The 12642-nt window shown below is 51.4% G+C and overlaps 1 protein-coding gene across 1 annotated transcript; it reads right to left on the bottom strand.

Annotated features, from left to right (window-relative positions):
* Positions 1-167: 167 nt before the first annotated feature.
* Positions 168-5064, bottom strand: LGALS3 (galectin 3). Its single transcript, XM_039553331.1, has 7 exons — positions 4990-5064; positions 2679-2732; positions 2529-2551; positions 1717-2241; positions 1480-1568; positions 1051-1219; positions 168-423 (listed from the first exon to the last, which is right to left on the bottom strand). Exons 3-7 carry the CDS (start codon positions 2544-2546, stop codon positions 268-270), a joined length of 957 nt encoding a protein of 318 aa, XP_039409265.1. The 5' UTR covers positions 2547-2551; positions 2679-2732; positions 4990-5064; the 3' UTR covers positions 168-267.
* Positions 5065-12642: the final 7578 nt, after the last annotated feature.

The following is a 12642-nucleotide window of genomic DNA, read 5'->3' as shown; positions in this document are numbered from 1 at the left end:
GTGACAAGACCAGGGACAGAATGCCACAGGCTCCATTCCCAAGTACTCCTCTCCACAGAAATCAAACTCCTTGTTTCTGTCTCTACAGCAAGAATTCAGCTCCTGCCACATCAGAACTCAGCTTGCCCGGAGGGCGTCGTGTCTTCTGAGATATTATAAAAAACAAATTTTTCAGGTAAAATGTTTTATTACCCCACAATGGTCCTGTGAGAAGGCACTTTTGTTAGACCATAGAGGGAGCACGGTTTGCCCAGAGTTCCCCCCCAGTTATATCATGGTGGGCACGACGCTGGTGAGGGCGATGTCCCCCCCGATGCAGAGCTTGGTGACCTCGTTCAGCTTCTTCTCGCGGAAGTTGTACTGCAGCAAGTGAGCATCGTTCACGGCCACCTTGAAGTGATCCGTCTCACAAAGGATCTGGAGCTGAAAAGAAAACCCCAAATCAGCCCCAAAACGCATTGGATTTGTTCTAGAAGAAGTTTAAAGCCACAGACTGGAGCAGGCTGGCACTGGCTGGAGGCTGCTGCCAGCTGAGTACAGCCCTGGGGCATGTGGAGGAGCTGGAGCTGCAACATCAGTGACCTTTGCCTTCCCAAAACTCTCCTGTGCTCTCCCTGCTCCATGTTTTAGCCCAGTTTCTGCCTCCTCATCCCTATGCCAATCACTCAAAGCAGAATTGCACAGTGTGAACCTCCTTTATAGGAAAAAAACCTCGTGAAGAGCTGCCAGCAGGGAAAACACGCTACAGAAACCTGTCCAACCACTGCTGCAGAACAACAGTGTAAATAAGGAGGGTTTCATAATCCATGGGGATAGCAGAAGGGGGGAGAAGTTATGCCCTGGGCAGCTGGAGCTGCAGGAGGGAGTCAGAAGAGCTGGGGAGGTGCTGTGGGGACAGCCAGGGAAGCACATGGGGCGGCTGCCCCAGAAGCACCCCTGGGAGCTGATTCCCGTGCTAAAGCATCAATGTCCTTACACAGGTCTTGTTGCCCAAACCCTCTCAGTGCTTTTGCTGCACTGAGACTGAGCTGGAAGGGGTTTTTCTGGTACCTTGAAGGGTTTTCCAGCTTCAAATGGAAACCTGGGAGCTGTCCTTTCCTCCTTCCCCCAGTTATTCTGGAATTTGGAATTGCAGACAATGACTTTCTTGTGGTCTTCGTTGAAGCGGGGGTTGAAGTGGAAGGCAACGTCATCCCCTCTCTTGAAATCCAGTGAAAACCTGCAAAGACAATAATGGAATTGCTGCTTTTGCCACAAAAGCCCTGGACTCTGTTACAGGGCTTCCCAAAAACAGCAGGAAGAAAACCCCACAGACCCCGCTGGGCAACAACAGTGCATTTACACATTTATTTAGGGTAATATTTGATGGTACACCAGGCAGGTGTTATGCAGGAATGGAAAGCAAATTCCAGCCCTCCCTGCTCCACCCCCAGTGCCCCATGGAAACCCCCCACCCTTGGAGCTGGACGCCCCCAGTACCTGTTTGGGTTGGGGTTCACGGTCCCAGTGATGGTGATGAGCAGCCGAGGGACGAGTCCTGCCTGCAGGGGCAGCTCAAAGGGGACTTTCTGGGAGACAACAGGGATTTGGTGTGAACAAAAAATCATGTCAGAAGCCAAATGCCACCCTGGGGATAACCAGCCCCAGGTCCCTCCTGTGGCCAAGCAAAACCAGCTACTGAAGACACAGAAACCCTCAAAATGATGGAGCCATTACCATTGGAGGAGTCGGTCCTCCCTGAGGAGGAGTTGGTCCTCCCTGAGGAGCAGAAGGCCCCAATCCAGAGCCACTGGATGGTTGTCCTGGGGTGGGAAATGGCCCCGTTGCTGCTGGCGCTCCAGGGAATGCTCCAGGTGCTCCTGGATATGCTCCTGGTCCTGTTGGTCCTCCAGGATAAGCTCCAGGTGCTCCTGGATATGCTCCTGGTCCTGTTGGTCCTCCAGGATAAGCTCCAGGTGCTCCTGGATATGCTCCTGGTCCTGTTGGTTCTCCAGGATAAGCTCCAGGTGCTCCCGGGTATGCTCCTGGTCCTGTTGGTCCCCCAGGATAAGCTCCAGGTGCTCCTGGGTACGCTCCTGGTGCTCCAGGACAGGCCCCTGGTGCTCCAGGATAGGCCCCTGGTGCTCCAGGATACCCTGGGAATGTCCCAGGAGCTGCTGGTTGGTTCCCCCAGGAGGGCCAGCCCTGGGCAGGGGGGGCACAGGGGGCTGGGTTGTTGCTGTTGGCCAAGGCGTCGGATAACTGGGGGCAGAGGAGAAGACAAGGGTCAGGAGGGGGAGATTCCTCCTGGGATCACGTTGAGTTCTCCAACATCCATCTTTGGTAGCCTGAAGCGTGTGCTGAGGGCAAGAGTTCAACTCTCAGGTGCCCCCCAGTTTTTTCCAGAAAACGAGTGCTGACGCAGCTGGAGAGGATTTGGGGATTTACACAGGTTAGCAAGGACACATTCCCTCCCATCCCAGCCAAAGGTCTCTGCTTCAAGGCCACAGCCACAGCCCCCATGGTTTTTGAAAGAAATCCATACTTACGGAGAAACCGTCTGACATTTTTCCTGAAACAAAAAGACAAAGGAAGCTTCAGTCATTTTTAACCTGCACCCTCCAAAAACCAGAGATTTTTGAGGGGAGTTACAGTTTACAGTGGCAATTGATGGCAATTGCTGAGTTCTCATCACATACCTGCCCAGCAGAGCCGACAGCTCCGGTGCCACAGAACAAATCCTGGTCCAACACCTGTGGGATAAACGGGAGTCACTGCCATGAGCAGCCCGAACGCTCCGGGGTGAGCCCAGCCCAGACACCCTCCGGATGAAATCCACCACTGAGCTTACAACACTCTCAGTGTTATTCATTTCCCCAGCCCTGAGGCACCATCCGGGAAAGGATTTCCATTAAAAAAACCAAACAGAATTCCCGGGGGATGCAGGAGGCACAGCATCAACCAGGAGCTGCGTGCGAGCTACAGATCCAGCACAGCGCATCGGGGACGCGCAGCCACCCCGGGACTGGGCTGGAATGGGGAGAGGAGGGCGGCAGCCATGGATACAGGTCCCCTTCCCCCTCCCATGTATCCACAGTTGTCCCATTCCGGCCGGAGGGCACCGTGGGAGGGACACGGCGGCTCCGGGCCAGCGGATAAAAGCTGCATTGCAAGTTTTATGAGTCCACGACGCGGCCTGGCCGAACACACACCTGCCTGCGCACAGGAACAGCCCGAGCTGGGTTCCTCCCATCAAAGGGAGCATTCATAAGAGAAGGAAAAAGGGACAGCCAGAAACAGGGAGAGAAAAGGAAAATTCCAAATTTAAAGCAGAGAAGGCAAATTCTCTTTGAAAGAAACATTCGGGTGCTCAAAGCTCGCAGGCGGCGCGGCTGCCCTGCCGCAGGAGCAACAAACCCCCGAGTTTCACACCCAGCAAATAACTCCTCTCCCTGTAAAACACTCATTCTCCTGAGCCCACGGGGTTTTTAAGGCAGCATCCAGCAGCCCAGACTGTTTGAACAGCCCATATCTTCCAAAGTTTTATTTGCCTTCTGGGTTCCTTTTAAAGCCCTTGGGTTTGCCATCAGTTTGGCAGGTGAAGCCAGGGGTGCACACACAGCTCCTGCTGACTCCCCTGGCCTGGATCCAGCCAGGTCAGGTTTGCTCCATGGTTGCCAGCGGCTTGTGCTGCTCCAGTGGGAGGTCCTGCACGATCCCCCTGTTCCCCTGGAATACCTCAGGGAGCAGCAGTTTTGCTCCCCTTGGCCCTGGTGGGACAGGGTGGCCGGAGTCTCGTGTCTCCCAGCTGGGTCTGGAGACAGGTCTGGACAGCTTGCTGTTTGTAACCAAAATCTCCAAAAACCACTAATCCTCTGCCACCAAAGGGTGCAGTCGGGCTTGGAGCCCGGTGTCACCTTTCCTGTCACTGCAGTGTTGGAGCTCTTGGAGCTCTCTGGAAATGCCCCTCTGGGTTATTTGCCTGCTGCTGTGGGAAGGGGTTTTCTCCCACCTTCTTCAGCAGTGCCCCAATGATGGATTGCAGAGAATCACAGTATCACTGGGGCTGGAAAAGCCCTTTAAGACCATTGAGTCCAACCATTCCTCCAGCACTATGTCCCCAAGTGCCACATCCACACAGCTTTTAAATCCCTCCAGAGATAGGGACTACAACATTGCCCTGAGCAGCTGTTCCAGGGCTGGACAACCTTTTCCACGAAGAAATTTTCCCTAATATCCAATTAAACCTCCTCTAGTGCAATATGAGGCCATTTCCTCTCATCCTGTCCCTTGTTCCCGGGGAGCAGAGCCTGAATCCCTCCCAGATCCATCCTCCTGTCAGGGAGTTGTGCAGAGCCACAAGGTCCCCCCTGAGCCTCCCTTTCTCCAGGCTGAGCCCCTTTCCCAGCTCCCTCAGCTGCTCCTCATCGAGTACTTGGGCTCTGATTTCCAACAGCATTTGCGCAGCTGAGCTCAAACTCACTTGAGTGAGAGGCAATTGAAGCAGCACTCCCTAATTAACTGTATTTTTTATGTACTAATACGATGATCTGCCGGGGCAGAGGATCAGCTGCAGGAAACATCCCAGAGCTGACATTCGTGAAGCACCCCAAACATTCCCTATATTCACAGCAAGTGGAAAAAAACTTCTGTTTGGGAAAGAAACACCAGTGCTCTCCCCTTCGGTGCTATTCCTGCAGCTGCTCTCCTGGGTGTCCCAGCCTCCCACCCCCCACCCCGCAAGGATTTTGGGGCACGGGCAGGGCTGCCCAGCACCTCGCGAGTTGCGAACACCCTTCGAGCTCCTCCACAGTCACCATCCCACCATTATCCCTAAATCCAGCGAGGGCTTTCCGTGCGCCCCGAACCGCAGAGCCCGGAGGAGCTCACGCGTGTCCCACCTCGCACTCCGAGGGGACGAGAGCACCCCTAACCCTTCCTTTCCAAGGATACCTGTGCCTAATCCCCCTGTTCTCCCCCGGGGTCCCCGCGGGAGCCGCAGCCCCTCACCTGCGTGCGGCGGCTCCGCGGCGGCTCTGGGCTCCCGCACCGGGACTCGGCGGGACCCGCCCGGGGGCGGGGACGGGGCGGTGCCGGGAGGGTCCCCACGCCGGGGGCACCCGTGACAGCCCAGAACAGCGAGTTATTTCCCCTTATCAGTGGTGACATCACCAACGGGGGATGTTAACAGAGAGTAATTTGGTTTTCTCGTGGTTTGCGGTTTGCTTCGCGCGGGGCCGTTCCACGCACGGTTCCCGTTTTCCTGCCCTGCCCACCTGGAGCCGCTGCCAGATGTTTTCCTTGCCAGCGGTTTGCCCGTGTCTCCATTGCCCTTGCCATCTCCTGTTTGCCCCATTCCCCCAGCTTTAGTGAAGCTCAGTAAAACACAAATTGGCTTTTAAGCTCTGAACATTTTCTCCTTACCCCCGAAAAAATAAAAGCCAAAAAAAATCTTTGCTTCCCCCCGACGCAGCGAGGCCGGCAGAGGACGGGCTCTGGGAAGCTGTTAGAGGCAGCTGGAATTTCAACAAGCCCGATTTTATTTGAGGTTGAGGGTGAATCATCTCTGGTTTGCTCAATGGGCTCCACGGCTTGAAGCAATGGAAAAGAACGAGGTGGTTTTGTGCTGAAATCCTGATCTGCTGCACTGCGCTGCTGGGAGAAGGGAAAGGGAAGGAATTAGAATGGAATGGAATAGACTGGACTAGATTAGAATCAAACAGAACAGAGGATTTCAGTTGGAAGACAACACACAATGACCATTTAATCCACCTCCCTGACCAATTCAGGGCTGACCAAAGCTTACCAAGGGACGAACCCTCTAATCGGTGTCATCACAGATGTAGAAACTGCTTCTTTAGCTCAGCTAAAGGGCTCAGCTGATACTGCAGCTGATATCCAAAAAAAGGGCAAAAATCTGTTGACTTTGGGTTTGATTAATTTTAATAAAAGTTCCTCTGGGTCAGCTCTGATTCTCTAAAAGATTTGACTTGAAAGAGGGCAGCCTCCTCTCCACTGGGGCTCCAGCCTGGATTTTAACATCCTTCAGCTTCATGTAATACTTGTCACAGGGATTCAGACCAAACTCGAGTGTGTAAAAATGCCAGGAATACCCGCGGGAGTGGCTGAAAATTAAGTATTTCAGGGAAATATATATATTTATTATACTTAACATAAATATTAAGTAATATATATTAAGTATATCAGTACATAAGAAATACACTTAATTAGGGAGTGTTGTTTCACTTGCCTCTCACAGCACCCACCCCACTGTAAACAAACACTGCAATATCTTTGGAGGTGTTTTAGGGCAAAGGGAGCTGGAGAGGGTTCAAGCCAGTAATGCTGAAGGATCCTTGATCCATGGCATGAGGAGCTGGAGCTTCCCGAGTCTGTAATACAGACAAGGCTACATGAAATCCTTAATGCACAGGTTTTTCCCTTCCTCCCTAAGAGTCTCTCGAGATGTAATTAGGAAGAGAGATTTTCATGGAAAACCCGTATTGCTATTTTCAGGATTTCACTCCAAGGCTTCAAACATTAACCAAAAAGGTTTGCCTGTTTTTGTTTTTTTTTCCTGTTCCAATACCATAAGGTTTGTGCTTCCAGTTATGCAACAGACACATGATGTTAAAGAAAAATATCTGACCAAAAGTCAGTGAATACAGAAATCAAAACCAGAGCTAATTAATTCCTCCTTTTAAATAAACCAAGCTGCAGTGAGGATGATGAGTGAGGTTGGATGGGGCTTGAAGCAATCTGGTCTGGTGGAAGGCGTCCCTGCCCGTGGCAGGAGTGGAATGAAATGGTCTTTAAGATCCCTTCCAACCCAAACCATTCCGTGATTCCATGATTCAGCATCCATGGGGTGGGTGCTGGAGCCCTTTGCACACAGAGCCAGCGATGCTCCTTATCTGAGTCATCCCACGGTGAGTCACAGGACACCGAGGTGTGGCCACTGAGCTTCACAGTTTTGTCTCCTGGGATCCAGAGAAGTGAAAGGTTGGTTTATTGCCATGAGTGAGCAGGGCAGGGCTGGAACACCCCAGCTTTGAGGGAGGCGTAAGACAAAGATCTCCTCACTGGCAGCATTGTGATGCCCATGCAACCCTGCCTCTTCCAAAGTGGGTAAAGAATTAGTTGTGTCTCAAAAATCGATATATTCTGTGGGTTTGAATGTTTTTAAGCACTCCTAAGTGCCCTGCTTGGCTTAGAGAACCTTCAATATAAAACAAAACCCTCCTTGGTACCATGGATGATTTAAAACCCCAAACTGCAAACCTGAGGGGTGGGAGATGGAGGACCCAGGGAGGTAGATCAGCCATGAGACCACCCCATTTCTCAGGGATGTGCTCTCAACTTGCCCTTCACTGCAGCCAAACACTCTAAGCACGATTTGCTTCCCCCATTTTAGAATTCCCAGCATTTCTCCAACAGCAAGAGCCAGGTGATAGTGGCTGGGTTTGGCTGGGGGAAGTTGATGTTCCTCACTGCAGCTGGTAAAGGGCTGTGGAAAAAGACCTCACTGCAATAGATAATGGATCTCTAAAAGTTAAATAACTTTAAAGCAGTAATTTCAAACTGCTGACTGGAAATCAATAATCAGAAAGCTGCTCCTCTCTTCTTGATGGTAAATTAACGTGGAGGAAACCAATGCAGAGGGCAAGAAGCTCCATGGCAGGAGACATCCGCTTCCCTTCACAGAGCAGAACAAACCCACATCCACATGTTTCCCTGCCTTGTGATTTCTGTGGCCTGACTTGTGTGTGGGACTGGCAGCACCCACAGTGTGCAATGTTTGGGCTGCAGATCTGCCACGGAGGCCGTGCTTGGCACGATCCCAAAGTGCTAAATTCAGCCACCATCTCTGCCTCCTCCCTGTGCAACCTCCCAGGCTGGGGAGCTGGAACAACATCACCTCCTTTCTCAGAGCTGGGGATGCGGCTGCGAGGTGCAGCCCCTCACTGCACTTCCCCGAGGTGTCACTGCAGTTTCAGCCCCGCATTCCAGTGGCCGAGTCACCTCCGACTCTCCTCGGCGGTAAGAAAGGGCAAAATCAGACAACGGGAATCTCCTCTGTGACCTGCCAGGCTTGTGCAATATCCTCCCAGGACTTCTGAGAGCAGGAATTGAAGATTCCTCCTCCTCGTGCAGCCCTTTTGGGGAGGTGGCTCATTCCAGAGCTTCCTTGGCTGCATCACCATCTCCTCCTCCTCCCCAAACTTCACCTTGCCCCAGCACCGGGGAAATACTCCACAAGAGGAAGGTTGAGAACTTCACCGACTCAGGTGGTAAAGAAAGGAAAATCAGTGGATAAGGAGCACCACCCCTGCTGCTCACATGAACCCTCATGTGTACCAGTGAGTCTGGACTCGCTCTCTTTATCCTCCTCTTATTCTCTTTATAAAGCACCAAAGCAAAACTCCTGCCTTTGGAGCTTCCTTCTCCTCCTGGAAAACACAAAACTGCAGCTCCCCCAGCCCCTTCCTGCTCTGGCAGCACCAGGAGAGCTGCAAGTCCACCCCAAAAAGCTTCACCCAGCTTCTCCTGCTGATGCTGTAGATGAGCAAAACCCTGCTAAGGTTTGAAGCTTTTATATTATTGAAGATGAGGAAATGAGAAGCACTTTGAGCCTGACATTCAGATCTGAGCATAAGCTGCTTTCCAAGCGTTCAATGAGTCTCGTAGCAATTTGTGTCAACAGAGATTTACAAAAGTCCTCAAACTCCCCCTGGCTTTGAACTTCATAGAAATCCCATCCTCCTCTGCAGCCTGATGCCCAGGGGCCCTTATGGAGAGTCCTTCATGCAAATACTATTAAATAACTGGAGGAGAAATACCTACAGTGACCCCAAATGCCAGTGCAGATGGGGCGAAAGACCCCTATGGCTTGTTGCCATCAAAATCCAAGACCTTGGTGCTTTTCTTTCCCACCCTCTGTGCCTGCCCAGCCAACGCATCCAATCTTACAGAAATTACTCCAGCCTAAGAAGTTGAGAGGAACAATGCTGTGCTGAAGGAAGGGATTTAATCCGTTCATGGCAACCCTCACTGAGGGCAGGGAGAACCCCCCTTGTCTCTGGGAAAGATGCTCCACAAGGAGAGTAAAATCCCTCTGTGACACCACACTGAGCACATGGGGTTGGAGAGAAAACATGAAGGGCAAAGAAAGCCAGGAGAGCTCAGCCTGATCCAGCAGAAGGCTGCAGTACCAACCCCTCCAAAGAGTTTTAATAATACAGAGTTAAAGCAGCAGTACCAATCACTCTGAAGAGTTTAAAATAGCTTTATTACACAGCAATCACAGAATCTTCAAAGTTGGGAAACACCTTTAGGATCATCAAATCCAACCCCCATGGGTGGTTTTTGCCGTATCTCAGGAAACCAGAAGAGAAGGAAAGGGAAGAGATTTGGAGGAGTCCCTTTCCTTCTTTCCTGCACTAGATTTTTTTTGCAGAGCACAGAAATTCATTCTGCTACGAAGCCTTACACTAAACAGGGCTCAGACTGAATCCTCATGTGTTCCTCCTGCAGCAGCCAGAGCTCAGGGAGTGCAATGTCTGTGCAAAGGTGCAGGTTATAACTCTCCCAGCAGCACCATAAGCCACTAAAATGTTGTTTTCCTCATTTTTTTTATCAAGTTCAGTGTTAAAAATAATCAATACCAGACACAGTCGCCTCTCCCAGAGGCTTTGCAGGGCAAGTGGAGCAGCAGCAGAGCCCTCTGGTGATGAGGAGGATGGTGGAGGGGCAGGCACCAGCTGAGAGCAAAATCCAGAGGGACCTCATCGTGCTTGGCTGTTACACAACACTCACAAGCTCATTTTTCCAACATCTTAATTTCTTTTTTGACCCACTCAGAGCAGTTTTTGCTTGGTGTCACTCCACTCCCACTCTCCTTCTAGCAGCTCCTTACTCTGACAGGCAGGACAGAGCCCCAGGAGAGGAGTATCAAGACAAGGACGGTGACAGTGGCAGCACACACCCATGAACGTGATCACCCCAGTATTCCAGGTTATGTGGTGTTGCTTTCTGAGGGGAAAACAGGACAGAACCCAGGCAGAAATGCAAAAACAAAAGCCTGTGTGGAAGCTGCTGAGACTTTGAAGTGCCTCAATTAAAAAACTTTCAAGATAAACAGCTCTGTCTCCTTGAGGAGCATCGGTAAACCCCAGCTTTATAGAACCTGGCACGAAGCGAGAGCAGCACCAGGGTATTAAAGCAGCAATTTCCCCCAATTTAAGTGAGTTTAAACTGTGATATTCTGTCACCTTCTCTTTGCTGGAGGGTGTTGCCTGTAACTGAAAGGAATCCAGGCAAATTGGAAACAACTCCTGTGAACCATTTCTGTCACACAAAGCACTGTAACGTAAAGCCTCTCACATCGTGCAAATTAAGCCTATTCTTGTGAAAAGGCACCACAGCACAGGGCTACTTCTCATTATCCTTTAACAGCTCAGGCAAGTGAAGTATCCTGACAAAACCCCCTTGTCAGCACACACTTCTGGGGTTCTCACCACGGATCTACCCCAGGACAACACTGCACTCATGAGCCAGAGGTGTCAAGAGTATCCTGAGCTGGAAGGGACCCACAAGGATCAGAGTCCAGCTCCTGGCCCTGCACAGACACCCCAACAATCCCACCCTGGGCATCCCTGGCAGCGCTGTCCAAGCGCTCCTGGAGCTCTGGCAGCCTCGGGGCCGTGCCCATTCCCTGGGGAGCCTGGGCAGGGCCCAGCACCCTCTGGGGGAAGAACCTGTTCCTGATATCCAACCTAAACCCACTCTGGCACAACTTCATGCCCTTCCCCATTCATGCCAAGCCCAGGAATTCACAAATGAAATCCAGTGTCATTTGTCATCTTCCAAATTTATTTCAATGGATAAATTCCATGTTTGCTTTTAACCAGGCATGAAACAGTACTACTTTCTTAAGAGTTTTGGTGGGAAGGCATACTGGGAGGTTCCTAGTTCCCACTTGGAATGAAACTCTGTGAGTTTAGGGGTTAAGTGCTACAGGAATTCCCTCCCTTAATCACAAGAACATGAATGTGCAAGAGCAGGTAAGTTCTTGTGCAGACAGCAGGTGGACCTGAAATGAAACCCAAGGTGTGCCAAGGGCTGCTCAACACAGCCCTTCCCTGTCTTGTCATGAGAAAGTTGGGAAGAGGACAGGCACACAGGCACAGCGATTTTATCTCCCCATCTCTCATTTAACAGGGAGGGTTCACTTTGGAAAGTGATAACAGGGAGCAGAACTGTTCCTGCTGCTGCTCTGACTACCCCTCATCACTTAACTGGGTGTAACTTGTAACTTCATCCGAGCTCACAATCTGCTGCACAGGGGATACAAAGTCCCATTGTCATCAAATAAGACAACCTGACCAACCAGTGCACCTCTGAAACAAAAGCATCACAGAATCCCAGAATGGTTTGGGTTGGAAGAGACCTTAAAGATGATCCAATTCCACCCCCTGCCATGAGCAGACACCTGCCACTAGACCAGGTTGCTCCAAGTCCTGTCCAACCTGGCCTTGGACAATCCCAGAGATGGGGCAGCCACAGCGTCCCTGGGCAACCTGCTTCCAACAGACCTGAGAGATTCTGCAGGCAAGAGTGACCAAAAAAATGTTCTCTCACTGTTATCAGTTGGCACATTTTTAGTTAACTCATTCCACTGACCTGTGAGAGCCGAGGAAAATTTACGAGTAGCTCATCCCACTACATCAACCTTGGAAATGGGAGAACTGGGCCAACAGTAAGTGAAATAGGGAAGTATCCCATGTGTGGAGACACCATTCCTCTCCAGACCACGGCCCTGGGGCCCACGGGCTCTGACCAGCAGCAGCACAGGCGCCCAGGGATGGGTGGCTGCGGGTGGAGCCCGGGCAGCGAGCGCAGAGCACTCGCCCTGCACGGCCCAAACACCTCCAACATCCACCCACGGGGCACGTCTGGGTCCAAGCCCACTCGGGATCCTCCCGCAGCTGTCTCTGGGATAAGCACACCCCAGTCTGTGACACTGTGACAGCTATTCCTGCTGCGTGGATGCACTGTTTGGAAGCTTCGTGTGAAAGCTGAAACTTGTATTTTTCGTTTTCCAGATGACACTGGCATACTGGTGCCTGGTGAATAATGGCTGTTTGGTGTGCATGGAATTGCCCTCTAACAACTGGAATTCTGTGCTTAACTTCAGAAATAGGGCAGCCACTATTAATAAAATTATGCGTGGAATGTGTCATCCTTCCACAGATGCCGAAGAGCTCTCACTGCACTGAGGCTCAGGACACCCTTCCTATGAGGGTGGAAGGTGTCCCTGCCCACGGCAGGGGTTGGAATGAGATGGTTTTTAAGGTCCCTTCCAACCCAAACCACTCTGTGATCACCATCTCTCTCTCGGGACAGTCTGGACTGGCTGGGCAGTGAATCCATCGATGCCTGGGCACAGCAGTGGATCTGGACTCGCCCACAGGGAGTTTGGGCACCCGCCCTCACAAGAGTAGAGCAGAACTGACACATCCCAGCGTGGATCTAACCATGCACTGACCACTCTGCAAGACCCCTGGAAGAGTTTTTACTCCTAAGAATTATATAGATAAATACCACTTAGAACCACTGAATCTTTTAGGTTGGAGAAGACCTCTAAGATGGAGTCCAACCATT

Source organism: Corvus cornix, chromosome 5 (assembly GCF_000738735.6).
Source record: "Corvus cornix cornix isolate S_Up_H32 chromosome 5, ASM73873v5, whole genome shotgun sequence".
In the NCBI taxonomy this organism is placed as follows: domain Eukaryota; kingdom Metazoa; phylum Chordata; class Aves; order Passeriformes; family Corvidae; genus Corvus; species Corvus cornix.
The sequence above is the reverse complement of the archived record's forward strand: the minus strand, read 5'-3'. Positions and strand labels throughout refer to the sequence as shown.